Raw genomic sequence first — 20,217 nt, forward strand, 5'->3', positions numbered from 1 at the left:
ATGAGTTTAATGTTTTCATCAGTGCTATTGAATCGTTTATGGAAAATTATATGGAAAATTAAGGAGTTCACTAAAGGCCTAGCTAGATAGGTAATCTTGCTTGTAGAGTGGTTACTCAGTGCAGAGTGGTAGCTTTGTGATGGGGGCGTGTCTGTATTCAAAAACATGCGGAAACAATCGGTGAATAAGCTATAGTACTAGTTCTCACCTTAGCCCAACGTTTTTCAACTCGTAGGATATCAAGGATAACAAAACACTCTCCGTCTGAGTGGTTTTCATGGCAAAATCCAAGTCGTGCATCCTCATCACATGAGTATTAATCGATCCCCACAATCGATTTCGACCTCAACATCTATACAATCACTGCCCAGTTGTAGCCTGGCTACATTTCGTATGTATAGCCCAGGTGGCTCCTTTGATCTGAGGTGTGAAAGTGTTACATATGTTTATGTATATTCATAATTACCAACTCACAGTGACAAAGGATCTACTTCTTTTAAATACACACTTGGGAACACCACAAATTGTGCCAGTATAGCTATTTTCAATATATATCCTTTTTCCCTTTACTCTCTCTATTAAATTCAGGGTGTTTCCATCTTCATTTCCACACAGGCATTTATGTTTTAGGTACTATGAAAACTGGTACAAAAGTGCTAGTTAGTAATATCAGCTTGTAGAACTAGAGATCTTATTTAGCATAATACATTAATTGGAGCTGCATCAGAAATATATGTGTACGCTTGTAGCTTGTCAATGCTGGGGCAAAAATATGAAATATTCTGTTGCAAAACTTGTGAATGATAAGGTTTTTTCACTTTACTAGTCACTGCCAAGTTGTTACCTATGAGTGCCTCACCCTAGAATGCGATTCTGCACTGTAAATGTATAATTTTATGAAAAGGCATCAATCCTAAGTGGGTGCTCTATTAGAGTAGTCAATGTTATCTAACTGCTTATCCAGAGTAATACTAACATTTCTACTAATCGACGTTGTTATATTATTGCTTGGCTGAGAAAAACTTCAAAGTGTGTTCCATTCTTTGTGGATGTATGAAGGCTAAAAAAATACAATTATAAATATTCCAAGTAGTATTTAAAATTCACTGGTTTCCTGATCTCCTGTGTATGACTAATATCACTTTAATTTAGCAACCACCATTGCCACTATGGTCTCCGTTTACAACAATCAATTTGTTATTTAATGAATAAGATGTGATTATATTAAATAGAATTTGATTACAATTTGTTTGTTGTAACATTCTGGTGTAAATTTTGTTAATCAGCATTTATGGGATGTCAGCGAGAAATAGATGGGCAATGGAAGATAACATGGCCACCAACCAATGTCAGTGAAGTAGCTATACAGAAATGTCCTGGTGGTAGTGAAGCAGTAGGTATGTACTGTATGTAGTATAATATCAAGTATCTATCTTAATATTTTATCTTATTATTTTGTGTAATTCGTCATGCTCTTAATTGTTTGTTTAAGACATGCCTTTATATGGATGCTATAATGTATGCATTGATGTAACAGGGCTTTGTAAATGAATTTGTCACCTTTGTGATGTGCTAGCAATACTATTAGACTCTATCACATTAGAATTAATCCATGTCTGCAGAAATTTTGTCATGCCTATTTGTTTTTTTTATTTGGGGATTAGTATCAATTTATTTGGTATTGTTGGCATGCATTCATGACATAGACTGTAGAACCATTTATAATGAAATTACTGGATAACTAGCAGTTAAAATGTAAGATTTAAGCATACACCTGATGCCACAATGCCCATCAATAAAAAATAGGGACATGGAGATTATGACGACATAATTTTTAAGCATAATAGGTAAATCTGCAGATAGCACAATTCCATTAGAAGAGGTCGAAATACAAAGGAGCAGTCAGACCTTCTAATAGAACAGTCATGCAATATCTTTACTCTAATAAATGCTTATATAGAAATGAAGTACTCTAAGGAATAGAAACCTATTTGAAGCTGAAACATCAATGTATATAGTCCCATACTGTATTGCAAACAAAATTTAGTCAACTGCGAAGGAGATAAATTTAATAGACTGTACTGTACATTTTATTTATGCAGGCATACAGCTACAGATGTACAGCCCTCGTGCTGTGCAAATTTAATATTAGACAATGGTATGCAGAATTACTTTGGGGTCTCTTATTGTCAAGGAAACCTGGTAGCAGTTGTCTTATTGATAATATACCTGGCTTAATAAGACACTGGTTTACAACCACAGTCAAACCCTATTAGTCTCTTCTAGACAAACTAATACATAAATAAACAACAAGAAAAGTGACTCACTTGCAATGAAGAAATTGCTCTTTGCACCTGTACTATTGTCGCAACTGGTTATTACATGCTTGAAGAAGTCCATCAAATTCTTTGCAGCACTTGCAATTAGTACATCATTCTTTAGACATAGACAGCCATGCTGGTTATGACTTAGTATATTCTCACACATCTATCATGTCTCAAATACATAGTCAAGTGTACAAACAATTATCATGCTCCATGGCTTGCTGTGTACTCCCAAATCTTTTGGGTAAGGGCTGTATATACTAACTCACTGCTTGTACGCCATTTTCTAAAACACTTAGACACTCGTAATATACACCATCTTTGATACTTAAAACCATTAGTGAAGTCAATTATTACCTCACTGTGCTGCACATTGACATCATCTAGCTCATGTTTTAATTCCTCAAAACATACCTATTATATGATTAATTCCTCAAACACACCTATCATACAGTACAGTAGTACTGTATATTAGTGATCATGCAGAACTGGGCTTTTCCAGCCAAAAAATATCACCGTAAAGCCAGCCTCAATTTCCCTTCATGACAACTTGACAGTATTGGTTAGTACAATAGCCAAGCCCAAAATGTCTTCAGATCAACCCCAAACAACAAAAATTTATTCTGACTAACTGATGCCTTCAACCAAGCATAACTCAAAAATGGACATAGCTACCCGCTTGATTTCTTCACTATTCAACATCACTGTGTCCCAAGATGTGCCCTTTCACCAACTGCAGTATGTACAATACACACATCATGGACCTGCTATTGTCCTCCTTTGTATTCCAGTTCTTTTCGCTGACAACATGATACGATAACACGATGAGGCTTCCCAGTAGCTGTGTTGGTATTTTGTGCGTATTTTCCATAGTGATTGGATTGATTGCAGAGACGCTTTTTGTAAGTACTGTTCTTTGTTTGTAATGTTGTGTAATGGCCTGAAATAGGTGAAAGCGAAGAATAATAGCCACCATTCAACCTCTAGTAGTTGGGGCTCACAAATCATTCATATTTTGTTTAGTGACTGGATTGATTGTAGATGTGCTTTTCCTACTGTTCTTCGTTTATAGCGCTGTATAATGGGGTGATAGCGATGCACAATGGCTGCTTCACTTTTGAGTCAGTAATTGATAGTGGGGTGCACATTCAGACGAAAGATCAACTCTGACGCCTTCCTTTCTTTTGATGTGGTATGCGTGGGTTCACTGGTCATAATAATGCTGCAAAAAGTTCGATTAAGAATCATAGAAAAAAAGTAAGGAAACAAGGGAGGTCGCCTACACCTGCAGATACACTAGTGGACATTTAATCCCTAATTCATTCATGGGTATAGGGATTAACAATGTCCACAGTATATCTGTAACCTCCCTTGTTTCCCTACTTTTTGTTTCTATAAACCCTAATCGAACTTAAGATTCTTAATTTTTCCTTATACTTGTTAATACAAGTATAAGAAAAATTAGGATCTTTAAACTAGAGTGGAAAGTAGATATTTTAAACTAGAGCAGGGACAATGCAGTACCATGATAAAAAGTACTGAAAACAAGCTGGATTGGAGTAGTATGTAATGTCCAATTGCTGTAAAACAATAAGAAGCAAATATCCCTACTGTGCTGTGGAGATTGAAAATGCACAGTAGGGATATTTGCTTCTTATTGTTTTACAGTAATTGGACATAACATACTACTCCAATCCAGCTTGTTTCAGTACTTTTTATCATGGTACTACATTGTCCCTACTCTAGTTTAAAATTCCTAATATTTCTTATACTTGCTTGTAAACTTTTTCGGCAACCACTAAACACACTGTATAGTAGTGCAAATTAATCTAACTGGATTTTTAAAAACAGGTATTAACACTCATCTGTATAGGAGCTGTATATAGAACTATCCATTTAGCAATGTTGATATCAAGGATGTTAAAGGGAGCCCATTAACTCCAAATTGCTTTTTCTCTCAGATTCAGGAGAACTAGATTCAACGTTAGTTGTGATTTGAAAGATTTTACTGAGATTCAACATGATGCAAACCTCTAGAAGGTTATATTATATTTGAAGAGTTGCAGTGTTTCCCAACCAGAAAGGATTTACGTATAGAGCTGCTGGGTTTGTCATGCTTGTGGTGACACATGCTAGTACTGTACATACTAGCTATCCTGATGCTGTACCATCAACTTCAACAATACGAATTTTCTGAATGTTTCACACATTAATAACAATTCTTTGAGCAGGTGTCCTACAGACCTTTAGCACCTGTGCTGTAAAGTATTAATAAATAAATTTTAAAAAAGCATATTGAGAATGGGACTCATGTTAATTAATATCTAATCAAAAACAGCCAAGCTGTAAAAAAAGAAGCGCTGCCCTTGAAAAGGCTATGGTGAAAAAAGATGTGAAATCCAAGGTGGCGGCCAAGAAATGGCTGTGATGGTAGGTTAATGGTAAAAATTTTAATAACGACAATTCAGGTGAATTTGGTGCCGCTTGGTCAATTGGCACAAAATTTACCTAAATTGTCGTTATTAAAATTTTTACCATTAACCTACCATCACAGCCATTTCTTGGCCGCCACCTTGGATTTCACATCTTTTTTCACCATAGCCTTTTCAAGGGCCGCACTCCTTTTTTTACAGCTTGGCTGTTTTTGATTAGATTTCACTTCTTTTTGTATTTGTATACCCCAAAGCCGGCCTATGGCCAGCTTTGGGACTTTTTAACCTATATATTTTTCTTTACCACAGGAAAAAGAAAAAGATGAAGCAGATTTTATAAATACTTTAACTCATTCTGATTTTATCAGTAAATGTACAAATTGTATATATAATGCATATATCAAGAGTTCATAATATAAAAAGAGAGCATATATTTATTACATGTCAATTAATCCCCACAGGATAATTTGCAGCTGATCTCTCTACTGGGTGACTTGAAATGTAGCTGAACTCTCTACAGGGTGATCTGCTTGTACGTAGATGAACTCTTTAGAGGATTCTCTCTACAGGGTGACTTGACTTTAGCTGAACTCTCTGCAGGGTTATCTGTTTGTAGTTGAATTCTCTACAGGGTGATTTGTTTGCAGCTGAACTCTCTACAAGGTAACTTCTTCTAGCTGATCTGTCTACAGGGTGACTTGTTTCTAGCTGGTCTCTCTACAGGGCGATTTGTTTGTAGCTGAATTCTCTACAGGGTGATGTGTTTGCAGCTGAACTCTCTACATGGTGGTTGCTTTGTAGCTAAACTCTCTAAAAGGTGACTTCTTCTAGCTGAACTCTCTACAGGGTGATCTTTTCATAGCTGAACTCTCTACAGGATGATTTGTTTGCAGCTGAACTCTCTACATGATGATTTCTTTGTAGCTGAACTCTCTACAGGATGATTTGTTTGTAGCTGAAATCCCTACAAGGTAACTTCTTCTAGCTGATCTTTCTACAGGGTGATTTGTTTGTAGTTGAGTTCTCTACAGGGTGTTTGTTTGCAGCTGAATTCTCTACATGGTGGTTTCTTTATAGCTGAACTTTCTACAAGGTGACTTCTTCTAGCTGATCTTTTTACAGGGCATATTTGTTTGTAGCTGAGTTCTCTACAGGGTGATTTGTTTGTAGCTTGACTCTCTACAGGTGATTTGTTTGTAGCTGAACTCTCTACATGGTGGTTTCTTTGTAGCTGAACTCTCTACAAGGTAATTTCTTCTAGCTGAACTCTCTGCAGGGTGACTTGTTTCTAGCTGATCTCTCTACAGGGTGATCTGTTCATAGCTGAACTTTCTACAGGGTGATTTGTTTTGCAGTTGAACTCTCTACATGGTAGTTTCTTTGTAGCTGAACTCTCTACAATGTGACGTCTTCTAGCTGAACTCTCTACAAGGTGACTTGTTTCTAGCTGATCTCTCTACAGGGTGACTTGTTTCTAGCTGAACTATCTACAGGTGATTTGTTTGCAGCTGAACTCTCTACATGGTGGTTTCTTTGTAGCCGAACTCTCTACAAGGTAACTTCTTCTAGCTGATCTTTCTACAGGGTGATTTGTTTGTAACTGAATTCTCTACAGGGTGATTTATTTGCAGCTGAACTCTCTACAAGGTGACTTCTTCTAGCTGAACTCTCTATAGAGTGATTGATTTTTTTTTGCAGCTGAACTCTCTACATGGTGGTAGCTTTGTAACTGAACTCTCTAAAAGGTGACTTCTTCTAGCTGAACTCTCTACAGGGTGATCTTTTCATAGCTGAACTCTCTACAGGATGATTTTTTTGCAGCTGAACTCTCTACATGATGATTTCTTTGTAGCTGAACTCTCTACAGGGTGATTTGTTTGTAGCTGAACTGCCTACAAGGTAACTTCTTCTAGCTGATCTATCTACAGGGCGATTTGTTTGTAGCTGAATTCCCTACAGGGTGATTTATTTGCAGCTGAACTCTCTACAAGGTGACTTCTTCTAGCTGAACTCTCTACAGAGTGATTGATTTTTTTGCAGCTGAACTCTCTACATGGTGGTTTCTTTGTAACTGAACTCTCTACAGGGTGATTTGTTCGTAACTGAACTCTCTACAGGGTGATCTGTTCGTAGCTGAACTCCCTACAAGATAACTTCTTCTAACTGATCTTTCTACAGGGCGATTTGTTTGTAGCTGAGTTCTTTACAGAGTGATTTGTTTGCAGCTGAACTCTCTACATGGTAGTTTCTTTGTAGCTGAACTCTCTACAATGTGACTTCTTCTAGCTGAACTCTCTACAGGGTGACTTGTTTCTAGCTGATCTCTCTACAGGGTGACTTGTTTCTAGCTGAACTCTCTACAGGGGATTTGTTTGCAGCTGAACTCTCTACAAGGTGACTTCTTCTAGCTGATCTGCAGGGTGATTTGTTTGTAGCTGAACTCTCTACAGGTGATTTATTTGTAGCTGAACTTTCTACAAGGTGATACTTCTAGCTGATCTCTCTACAGGATGACTTGTTTCTAACTGAACTCTCAACAGGGTGATCTGTTCATAGCTGAACTTTCTACTGGGTGATTTGTTTGCAGCTTAACTCTCTACATGGTGGTTTCTTTGTAGCTGAACTCTCTACAAGGTAACTTCCTCTAGCTGATCTTTTTACAGGGCATGTTTGTTTGTAGCTGAGTTCTCTACAGGGTGATTTGTTTGCAGCTGAACTCTCTACATGATGGTTTCTTTGTAGCTGAACTCTCTACAAGGTGACTTCTTCTAGCTGATACAGGGTGACTTGTTTCTAGATGAACTCTCTACAGGGTGACTTGCATGTAGCTGAATTGTCTATCAGATTAACTGTTTATAGCTGAATTCCGTACAGAATATCCTGCAATGTAATATAATTCTGTAATGGAGTAAGTTATAAACGTAGCTGAATGCTCTATTAGGGTGACTGTTCTATTAGAGTATCTCGATCTCGCATTTGCTACACGTAGTTGCCTTTCGAATCGTAACTCAGTGGTTTGTAATCCGATTCTTCTGTACTACTGCAAGGACTTTCTATGATGATTATTCCAGCTACACACTTATTTTCAGCTAATTGCTCTAAGCGGTTTGCCTGGTAGATGTGAAAACTAATAGTTTTTCTATTCATAAATATCTATCGCGTAATTTTGACACAGGTTGGGTTTTGTGTCATATCTCCATGGTCTTTATCTTAATTCCTTTCAAACCACAAAAAAGCACTTCTACAATGGTTACTCCATCTACATATAAATGTTCAACTCATTCCTCCTAGGGATTTATCCTGTAGACGTGACAGACCTTCGACCTTATTTTACGCACATAATCGGTCATAACTCCGTGTATGTTCATCGGATTCCTAACAAAGTTGGCACTGCGATCCGCCTTAATGAGCCCTTCAAGTGTGCCAAATTTCAGCCCTATCCGAGTACGCATTCGTATTTTATTTAAATATTTTAATAACGACAATTCAGGTGAATTTGGTGCCACTTGGTCATGGCACAAAATTCACCTGAATTGTCATTATTAAAATTTTTACCATTAACCTACCATCACAGTGATTTCTTGGCTGCCACCTTGGATTTCACATCTTTTTTCACCATAGCCTGTCTGAGGGCCGCACTTTTTTTACAGCTTGGCTGTTTTGGATTAGATTTCACTTCTTTTTGTATTTGTATGCCCCAAAGCCGGCCTATGGCCGGCTTTAGAGCTTTTTTAACCTATCATTTTTTCTTTACCACAGGAAGAAGAAAAGATGAAGCAGGGTGATTCCTTTGTAGCTGACCTCTCTACAAGGTTATCCTTCTAGCTGATCTCTCTACCGGATGAATTGTTTGTAGCTGAACTCTCTACAGGGTGGTTTGTTTGTAGCTGAATTTTCTACAGGACGATTTGTTTGCAGCTGAACTCTCTACATGGTAGTTTCTTTGTAGCTGAACTATCTATAATATAACTTCTTCTAGCTGAACTCTCTACAGGGTGACTTGTTTCTAGGTGATCTCTCTACAGGGTGACTTTTTTCTAGCTGAACTCTCTACAAGATAACTTCTTCTAGCCGATCTTTCTACAGGGTGATTTGTTTGTAGCTGAATTCTCTACAGGGTGACTTGTTTCTAGCTGATCTCTGTACAGGGTGACTTGTTCCTAGCTGAACTCTCTATAGGTGATTTGTTTGCAGCTGAACTCTCTTACATGGTGGTTTCTTTGTAGCTGAACTGTCTACAAGGTAACTTCTTCTAGCTGATCTCTCTATAAGATGATTTGTTTCTAACTGAACTCTCTACAGTGTGATCTGTTCATAGTGGAACTTTCTACTGGGTGATTTGTTTGCAGCTGAACACTTTGTATGATTGTTTCTTTGTAACTGAACTCTCTACAAGGTAACTTCTTCTAGCTGATCTCTCTACAGGGCAATTTGTTTGAGCTGAACTCTCTACATGATGGTTTCTTTGTAGCTGAACTCTCTATTAGGTACCTTCTTCTGGCTGATCTGACTACAGGGTGACTTGTTTGTAGCTGAATTCCCTACAGAATAATTTGCAATGTAATATAATTGAGTAAATTATAAATGCAGCTGAATGCTTTATTAGGGTGACTGTTCTATTAGAGTATCTCGATCTCGCATTTGCTACAAGTAGTTGCCTTTCGAATCATAACTCAGTGGTTTGTAATCCGATTCTTCTGTACTACTGCAAGGAATTTCTATGATGAGTATTCCAGCTACATACTGATTTTCAGCTCATTGCTCTAAGCGGTTTGCTTGATAGACACGAAAACTAATAGTTTTTTTTATTCATAAAAATCGATTGTGTAATTTTGACACAGGTCGGGTTTTGTGTCATATCTCCATGGTCTTTATCCCGATTCCTTTCAAACCACAAAAAGGCACTCCTATGATAGTTGCTCCATCTACATAGCAATTTTCAACTGATTCCTCAAAGGAGTTTACCCTGTAGGCGTGACAGACCTTCGACCATATTTTACGCAAATAATCGGTCATAACTCCGTGAATGTTCATCAGATTGTACCAAAGTTGGTACAGAGATCCGCCTTAATGAGCCCTTTAAGTGTGCCAAATTTCAGCCCGATCCGAGCACGCATTCGTGTTTTATGGCGGATTTTGCGAAGTGTGCGAAATGAAGTAGAAGAAAAAACCGAAGAAATTAAAACGAAATTTTGTTCGCTCGTATCTCAGAAATGGCTAGAGCGATTTTCTTCAAATTTGGTGTGTGGACTCCCCTTGCTGGCCGGCAACTGTCTAGCAAATTTGGTTCCATCAGATAAGGGATCACAGAGTTACATAGGTGTGAAAATTCCTTTTTCTTTTTTCCTGTTAATATACTCACGGGTGGCACGCCGGCTTCTTGGGCCGCATGACACACTACCGTGTGTCTTGATGTACATCTAAAGTTTACCAATGGTTACTTGCAGAGATTCACTGCTAACATTATGCCGGATGCCATGCACTAAAATTAAAATCAGAAACTCACATCAAAGTCCACCTATATAATAATACACCATGACACTAGCCTTCATCCCAATGACACGGCCACACAACTGAACTCCATGCCAGTATCAAGAAACACGGTAGTGTGTCGTGCGGCCCAAGAAGCCGGCGCGCCACACCGTGAGTATATTGACAGGAAGAAAGTAAACACGATTTTCACACCTTTGTATCTCGGTGATCCCTTATCTGATTGGAACCAAATTTGCTACAGAGTTGCCCGACAGCTAGGGGAGTGTACATTCCAAATTTGAAGGAATTGGCTCTAGCCATTTCCGAGATACGAGCTGCCAAAGTTTCGATTTTTTTTCTTCATTTTTTTTCTTCTTTGTCTTTTTGCACACTTGCTAAAATTGCTATAAAACGCAAATGCGTACTCCGATCGCCTTGAACTTTGGCACACAGAAAGGGAGTCCAAAGGCGAATCCTAGTATCAAATTTAGTAGAAATCCAGTGAATGGTTCAGGATTTATGACCAATTATTCGCTTAAAACAAGATCGATTTGTTGTCACGCCTACAGGGTAAACCGCTTCATGGGAACGAGTTGAAAATTGCTATGTAGATGGAGTAACCATCGTAGGAGTGCCTTTTGGTGGTTTGAAAGGAATCGAGATAAAGACTATGGAGATATGACACAAAACCCAACCTGTGTCACAATTATGCAATCGATTTTTATGAATAAAAAAAGTATTAGTTTTAAGGCCTACTAGGCAAACTGCTTAGAGCAATGAGCTGAAAATTGGTGTATAGCTGGAATAATCTTCATAGAAAGTCCTTGCAGTAGTACAGAAGAATGGGATTACAATCTACTGAGTTATGATTCGAAAGCCAACTCCGTGTTGCAAATGCGAGATGAAGATACTCTAATAGAACAGTCACCCTAATAGAGCATTCGGCTAATTTATTTACTCCATTATAGAATTCTATTACATTACAAGTTATTCTGTAGGGAGTTCAGCTGCAAACAGTTAATCTTATAGATAGTTCAGCAAGAAGCAAGTCACCCTATAGAAAGTTCAGCTACAAATATATCGCTTTAGTGATTCAGAAGAATCAGAACATTACAAGTCACACTGAAGAGAGTTCAGCTATAAACAATTCATGCACCCTGTGGAGAGTTCGACTACACTCTCTAGAGAGTTCAGCTACAAACAAGTCACTGTGGAGAGAGTTCAGCTACAAAGAAACTACCCTGTAGAGAGTTCATCTATGCAAACAAGTTAACCTATAGAGACCAGCTGCAAACAAGTAACCCTGTAGAGATTTCAGCTACAGACAAGTCACTTTATAGTTTATACAATGTTCAGCTACAAGTAAGTCACTCTGTAGAGAATTCAGCTACATACAAGTCACTCTGTAGAGAATTTTGCTACAAACAAGTCACAGTGTAGAGAGTTCAGCAACCAAAAAACCACCTGTAAAGAGTTCAGCTATACAAACAAGTTACTCTGTAGAGAGATCAGCTAGAAACAGGAGAGAGTTCAGTTAGAAGAAGTTGCCCTGTAGAGATCTCAGCTGCAAAGAAACCCTGTAGAGAGATCAACTACAAACAAATCACCCTGCAGAGTGTTCAGCTATAAACAAATCACCCTGTAGAAAGTTCAGGTACATACCAATCACCTTATATAGACAAAAAAATCACTCTGTAGAGAGTTCAGCTACAAACATATCAACCTGTAGAGAGATCAGCTATATAGACACTAGACACAATATAGGGAATTTGGTTTCACCCTGTAGAGAGTTCAGCTACAAACACATCACCCTGTAGAGAGTTCAGCTACAATAAAATCAACCTGTAGAGAGATCAGCTATATAGACACTAGACACAATATAGTGAATTCAGTTATAAGCAAATCACCCTGTACAGAGTTCAGTTACAAACACATCATCCTGTAGAGAGATGAGCTACAAACAAATCACCCTGTAGAGAGTTCAGCTACAAACAAATCAACCTGTAAAGAGATCAGCTATATAGACACTAGACACAATATAGGGAATTCGGTTTCACCCTGTAGAGAGTTCAGCTACAAACACATCACTCTGTAGAGAGATCAGCTACAAACAAATCACCTTGCAATGAGTTCAGCTACAAACAAATTACCCTGTAGAGAGATCGGCTACAAACAAAACACCTTGTAGAGACTTCAGCTACAAACAAATCAACCTGTAGAGCAAACAAATCACCCTGTAGAGAGTTCAGCTACAAAAAAAAATCACCCTGTAGAGAAATCAGCTAGAAACACATCACCCTGTAGAGAGTTCAGCTACAAACAAATCACTTTGTAGAGAGTGAAGCTACAAACAAATTACCCTGTAGAGAAATCAGCTACAAACAGATCACCTTGTAGAGAGTTCACTTACAAACAAATCTACCTGTAAAGATATCAGTTACAAACAAATCACCCCCTGTAGGAAGATCAGATCACCCTGTAGAGAGTTCGGCTACAAACAAATCATCCTGTAGAAAGTTCAGGTATAAAAAAATCACCCTATAGATAGTTTTGATACAAACAAATCACCCTATAGAGAGTTCAGCAAGATAAAAGTCACCCTGCAGAGACATCAGGTTACCCTATAGAGAGGTTAGCTAGAAGAAGTCACCTTGTAGAGAGTTCAGCAACAAAGAACCCACTCTGTAGAGAGTTCAACTAGAAACTAGTTACCCTATACAGAGATCAGCTATATGTAGAAATAAGTCATCCTGTAGAGAATTCAGCTACAAACAAATCCCCCTGTAGAGATTTCAGCTACAAACAGATCATCATCCTGTAGATAGTTCAGCTATAGATACAAGTCACACTGTAGTAGGAGAAGTCATCTTGTAGAGAGATCAGCTAGAAACAAGTCACCTTGTAGAGACCAGCTACAAAGAAACCATCCTGTAGAGAGTTCAGCTACAAACAAATCATCCTGTAGAGAGTTCAGCTATGAACAGATCACCCTGTAGAGAGTTCAGCTACAAAGAACCTACTCTGTAGAGAGTTCAGCTAGAAATAAGTTACCCTATAGAGAGATCAGCTAGAAACAAGTCACCCTGTAGAGATTTCAGTTACAAACAGATCATCCTGTAGATAGTTCAGCTAGATACAAGTCACTTTGTAGAGAAATCAGCTAGAGGAAGTCATCTTGTAGAGAGTCAGCTAGAAACAAGTCACCTTGTAGAGAGTTCAGTGACAAAGAAACTATCCTGTAGAGAGTTCTTCTACAAACAAATCGCCTTGTAGAGAGTTCGGATGCAAACACATCACCCTGTAGAGAGTTCAGCTACAAACAAATCAACCTGTAGAGAGTTTAGCTGCATTTCAAGTCCCTTAGTAGAAAGATCAACTGCGAACAAGTTATCCAGTAGGGAATAATAGACATGTAATAAATATCTAATCCAAAACAGCCAAGCTGTAAAAAAAGTGTGCGGCCCTCAAAAAGGCTATGGTGAAAAAAGATGTGAAATCCAAGGTGGCGGCCAAGAAATGGCTGTGATGGTAGGTTAATGGTAAAAATTTAATAACGACAATTCAGGTGAATTTTGATGCCGCTTGGTCAATTGGCACAAAATTCACCTGAATTGTCATTATTAAAATTTTTACCATTAACCTACCATCACAGCCATTTCTTGGCCGCCACCTTGGATTTCACATCTTTTTTCACCATAGCCTTTTTGAGGGCCGCACACTTCTTTTACAGCTTGGCTGTTTTGGATTAGATTTCACTTCTTTTTGTATTTGTATACCCCAAAGCCGGCCTATGGCCCGCTTTGGGACTTTTTTAACCTATCTTTTTTTCTTTACCACAGGAAGAAGAAAAGATGAAGCAGATGTACCTTAAATATTTCTGATTTTATCAGTGAATGTACAAATTATATATATAATACATATATTTATTACAGAACTGTCCATGGTGGTTTCTTTGTAACTGAACACTCTTCAAGGTAACTTCTTCTAGCTGATCTCTCTACAGGGTGATTTGTTTGTAGCTGAACTATCAACAAGGTAACTTCTTCTAGCTGTTCTCTCTACAGGATGATTTATTTGTAGCTGAATTCTGTACAGGTGATTTTTTTTGCTGCTGAGCTCTTTACAGAATGGTTTCTTTGTAGCTGAACTCTCTACAAGGTAACTTCTTCTAACTGATCTCTCTACAGGGAGATTTGTTTGTAGCTGAACTCTCTACAGGTGATTTGTTTGCAGCTGAACTATCTAGATGATGGTTTCTTTGTAGCTGAACTCTCTACAAGGTAATTTCTTCTAGCTGAACTCTCTACATGGTGGTTTCTTTGTAGCTGAACTCTCTACAAGATAACTTCTTCTAACTGATCTTTCTACAGGGCAATTTGTTTGTGGCAGAATTTTCTACAGGGTGATTTCTTTCCAGCTGAAATCTCTACATGGTGGTTTCTTTGTACTGTAGCTGAACTCTCTACAAGGTAATTTCTTCTAGCTGATCTCTCTACAGGGTGATTTGTTTGTAGCTGAATTCTATACAGGTGATTTGTTTGCAGCTGAGCTCTTTACAGAATGGTTTCTTTGTAGCTGAACTCTCTACAAGGTAACTTCTTCTAACTGAACTCTCTACAGGGAGATTTGTTTGCAGCTGAACTCTCTTCATGATGGTTTCTTTATAGCTGAACTGTCTACAAGGTAACTTCTTCTAGCTGAACTCGCTACATGGTGGTTTCTTTGTATCTGAACTCTCTACAAGGTGACTTCTTCTAGCTGATCTTTCTACAGGGTGATTTGTTTGTAGCTGATTTTTATACAGGGTGATTTGTTTGTAGCTGAGCTCTCTATATGGTGGTTTCTTTGCAGCTGAACTCTCTACAAGGTGACTTCTTCTAGCTGATCTCTCTACAGGGTGATTTGTTTGTAGCTGAACTCTCTTCATGATGGTTTCTTTGTAGCTGAACTCTCTACAAGGTAACTTCTTCTAGCTGATCTTCCTACAGGGTGATTTGTTTGTAGCTGAATTCTGTACAGGTGATTTGTTTGCAGCTGAGCTCTTTACAGAATGATTTCTTTGTAGCTGAACTCTTTACAAGGTCACTTCTTCTAGCTAATGTCTCTACAGGGTCACTAGTCTGTAAATGAATTCTCTACATGGTGGTTTCTTTGTAACTGAACTCTCTACAAGGTAACTTCTTCTAGCTGATCTTTCTATAGGGTGATTTGTTTGTAGTGGAATTCTGTACAGGTGAATTTTTTTGCAGCTGAGCTCTTTACAGAATGGTTTCTTTGTAGCTGAACTCTTTACAAGGTAATTTCTTCTAGCTGATGTCTCTACAGGGTCACTAGTTTGTAAACGAATTCTCTACACGGTGGTTTCTTTGTAACTGAACTCTCTACAAGGAAACTTCTCCTAGCTGATCTCTCTACAGGGAGATTTGTTTGTAGCTGAACTCTCTACAGGTGATTTGTTTGCATCTGAACTCTCTACATGATGGTTACTTTGTAACTGAACTATCTACAAGGTAACTTATTCTAGCTGATCTCTCTACAGGGCGATTTGTTTGTAGCTGAACTCTCTACATTGTGGTTTCTTTGTAACTGAACTCTACAAGGTGATTTCTTCTAGCTGAATTATCTCTTTCTATAGTTGCATGAATTCCCTACAAGGTAACTTCTTCTAGCTGATCTCTCTATAGGGTGAATTGTTTGTGGCTGATCTCTCTACAGGGTGACTTGTTTGTAGCTGATCTCTATACAGGCTACTTGTTTCTAGCTGATCTCTTGAATTCTCTTCAGGGTGACTGCTCTATTAGGATGACTGCTCTATTAGAGTATCTCGATCTCGCACTTGCTGCACCAAGTTGGAGTTCGTGTTATAACTCCGTGGCTTTAAGTCTGATTCTTCTACACCATTGAAGAGCCTTTCTAAGATGATAACTCCATCTGTACAGCAATTTTCAAAGCATTTGCCCAAGCGGTTTATCTGGTAGGCGTGGCAAGCAGTCGTTTTTTATTAGCTAATCTCGATTGCGTAATTGTTTCCCACTGTTGATTTTTTTGTTGTATCTTCCTGGTTTTTAGCTCGATTTCTTTCAAACCATAAAAGGTTTGAGGTTCAATAGTTAACCTATTCACCCACTGATTTTCAGCTTCTTCCCATACGCGGTTTACCCTGTAGGCGTGACAACATATTGGTGTTATTTTTTGTGAATAATCGCTCATATCTCTTTGCCTGTTTATCGTATTCCAGCCAATGTTGGTACAGAGATGCGCCTTTATAACCCCCTTCTGTGTGCTAAATTTCAAGGCGATCGGATATGGTGTTTGCATTTTATAGCAGTTTTTGTAAGTGTGCGAAAAGAGGAAGAAAAATAAGGAGAAAAAAACCAAGAAACTAAGCCAATTTTTGAAGTCGCATATCTCTGGAACGCTTGAAGCGATTTCGCTCAAATTTGGAATATGGAGTGCTGAAGTTGGAGGTGGTGTCCGCAGCAAAAATCATCTTGTTTCATCCAGGCAGCACAGAGCTACGGAGGTGCACAATTGCATTTTCGTTCTTCCTGTCAATATACACATGGGTGTTGCGCGTCGGCTTCTTGGGCTGCACGACACACTACCGTGTGTCTTGATATTTATGTAATTACTGATAAAATCAAAAACAGTTGAAGTATTAAAAATCTGCTCTGTCTTTTTATTCTTCCTGTAGTAAAGAAAAAGGTTAGGTTAAAAAAGCCCCAAAGCCGGCCATACAAATACAAAAAGAAGTGATATCTAATCAAAAACAGCCTAACTGTAAAAAAAGGTGCGGCCCCTAAAAAAACCATGGTGAAAAAAGATGTGAAATCCAAGGTGGCGGCCAAGAAATGGCTGTGATGGTAGGTTAATGGTAAAAATTTTAATAACGACAATTCAGGTGAATTTTGTGCCAAGACCAAGCGGCACCAAATTCACCTGAATTGCCGTTATTAAAATTTTTACCATTAACCTACCATCACAGCCATTTCTTGGCTGCCACCTTGGATTTCACATCTTTTTTCACCATGGCCTTTTAGGGGCCACACCTTTTTTTACTTCTTGGCTGTTTTTGATTAGATTAATATTTAGGTCATGTGACTATCAAATGCAATAATAAATTTGCATGTGGCTCTTAAATTACCATGCGGGCTGGTGACAGGAAACAAGGAATCTACAATTGGTGGCCTTAGCTATAGCTATAATTATGTTGTTTGCTTGACACATCACATGTAATGTGAAGGCACACAAAGAAAGTTATGAAGGAAAGCATGCTACCAGACTGGGTAATGATGCAGTGAATAAGAGAAGCAGCTAGTGCAGGGGGTAGATGTGGGGGTGGGGTGGGGTGGGGGGATGCTCAAAGGGTTGGAACCCCCATTTGGCACTGAGACGCCTGACTGAGTTTAACTGCTGACAACTTTTCCTTCTCAATAAAACTAAAATCAGTTTATCAGTCAAAGAAACACTTATTACAAAATTTTATATGACCAAACACTTACTTCTACCTTTGTTTACAGCAATAATACTTCAAATATCATTTGGAACTGCTATAAGCACCACTAAAAATATTTATCGTCTTCATTTTCTAAAGCAACTGTTAAAGGCTTTAGTTGCATTTCTAAATACTTAAATGGTAAGTCTACCATTAAGAATGGTGCTTCCCCTTTTAGACGTCTGGATCCTGGTGTGCCTGCGTGTAGTGAACAGTGCCTTGGTACAGTAACAGCAAACTTTCTGAAACACAAGTAGTTAAGTTAACTTTGCTAAAAATGAAACACTTGTCTCTGATAATATTGAACAGCTCACTCAGCACTACAATGTCTACAACACATGTCCATGGGTGTACACATAATGTTACACAATACTATATTGCATAATGTTATGCAATGCCCGTGGATGGAAGCCCTACTATCGATGAAGAACCTTCACTGGTACAGAAGGATAAAAGGCAACACAATAGTGTATGCATTGTATGCTTATCAATGGCACACACATTGCTTATAAATATGCCAAAGGTTTCTTCTTAAAGTGAATCTGAAACATTTTCATGAAAGAAGTAGGCTGTAGTTCTACCCAGTTTTCTGCTATGCTTGACTGAATGCATCAGGCAGGCAGTAGAAATTTCTGTCAAATAATTTTTTTTTAAATTCTGTAGCAAGTTAACAAAAACGTTTCGGGTTAATCTGAAGCCATTTTTGGGCTTGAATTTACTCAACCAATACTGTCATGTCGTTGTGAGGAAAAATCAAGGCAAGATTTTGGGTGGTGTTTTATTGCAGGCCACGCCCACACCTTGTCCCTACTATAATTATGACGAGTGTTTAACTGTTACTAAATATGTTTGATTATACTATTGTCAGGGCTTGCTAGAAGGAAATGTTTAGAAGATGGTATGTGGGACATTCCAGATGTAGCAGAATGTCACAATGTGGAGCAAATAAGACTGGAAAGAAGGGCTAATGAGTTGAATAGTATTGTTGAAGGTCAGAAAGGTGATGAAAGAGACATGACTCAGACTTTTAGACCTGAGGTTGTGGAAGACATTGCCGAGGGATTGGAGGATATTACAACCACCGAACAACCACTATTACCAAATGATATAGATTCAACAGCTAACACTATAGATATCATCATCTCGTAAGTTATTGTGATAAGAACTGCCTTTTGCAGAACATGATTATCTGTATATGAAAGGAACTAAAACAGGCATTGATATCACATCTACCAACATACAGTGCAATGTGCTTAAAATGCTGCTATGGGATAATGTTTCAATTTCCAGACACCACATAATACTGAACTACATTAAATTCTAAAAAGTTATCATCAAAATTAATGCTACAGTAATGTAGATTCGAGTTGTATCACTATGCACTTAACTACATAGTAACATTTGGAACTCTGCATTCCAATGTACTGTGTATTTGAGTTGTTATTGTCTCACATCTGCCCACAAGTGTATTCTAATTTATACAGGTCAGTCGAATTCACTCAACTTCAAAATGTTGAAGTAGATTCATCTTTTGTAATGAATGTGATTGAAGTGGGTTGTTAATAAGTTATATGTATCAATAGAAAATGATTGTTGCATACTACGTAACTTAAAACTCCACAGCTGTATGTAGCTACGCATGTACATACTACATCTCAAAAGACACAGTGGTGGATCCAGGATGGTGCATTTTACGTATCCCCCTTCCTTTGTGAAAGACCCGTACTTTTTTATTGAAATACTATACCTTGTCAAGCCAAATGATCAGTTTATACAGTATAATCTATGAACTCTATGCTTATATTACTAGTATTTATTGCAATCTCACCTGAAACCAAAGTCAAAGCAACTGTCAAATTGTCACTCAACACCTTCATATATTCTAAGTTCCTCTATCGTTTTGTTGGTGTTTAAGACATTTCTAGCCTTCAAGCACCTTTTAAGACTTCACAACCATCTGCAAAGGCCAAAATGGCAAAAAGTAACAGTGAGGTATTACTAAGAAGTGATTTGTTTTGTATACAGGAGAATCTACTCTCCCCATGCAACCACCAACTTAGCGTGTTTGTGCTCCTCTACTTGCCAGCTCCTGGATTTGCCCAGTACCAGCCAGCAAAATTATTTCTAAGTACAATTAGGCAATGCTTATTTGTTTATTATTCTGTGTAGTAGGAAATTCTAGTGAACACAACTCTTCAGTCAGTTACGTTCAGTGGGACTTACCACAAAATTAATTATAAAGATCGTTTTCACAGTTCAGTAGCATACCATTCCATAGCTATATAATGTGTATAAAGGTCTTCGAGACATGTGTACATTTACTGGTCATGTGAATTGCCAGGAGAATTTAAGAGATTTATTGGAAATTATGTGAAAATATTAGTTATGCTTTGGTCTTTGGGTGGGTAGAAGAAATTGGTATGACTTTAGTAATGTTTGTTAAAGGCAAAGCGAAGGTTGAAAGCTCTTTTAGTATTGTTAAAAAGATCATCTA

The 20,217-nt window shown here is 38.0% G+C and overlaps 1 protein-coding gene across 1 annotated transcript in view; it reads left to right on the top strand.

Moving 5' to 3' along the window:
• The window catches only part of LOC136254587 (uncharacterized), a 100,807-nt gene that overhangs the window by 60,149 nt on the left and 20,441 nt on the right, over positions 1 to 20,217 (top strand). Inside the window, exons 17-19 of the mRNA XM_066047336.1 lie at positions 1,287 to 1,397; positions 18,592 to 18,868; positions 19,208 to 19,274. Of these exons, the coding sequence (XP_065903408.1) occupies positions 1,287 to 1,397; positions 18,592 to 18,868; positions 19,208 to 19,274 (455 nt within the window). The remainder of the gene's footprint in view (positions 1 to 1,286; positions 1,398 to 18,591; positions 18,869 to 19,207; positions 19,275 to 20,217) is intronic.

Source organism: Dysidea avara, chromosome 4 (genome assembly GCF_963678975.1).
Source record: "Dysidea avara chromosome 4, odDysAvar1.4, whole genome shotgun sequence".
Classification (NCBI taxonomy): domain Eukaryota; kingdom Metazoa; phylum Porifera; class Demospongiae; order Dictyoceratida; family Dysideidae; genus Dysidea; species Dysidea avara.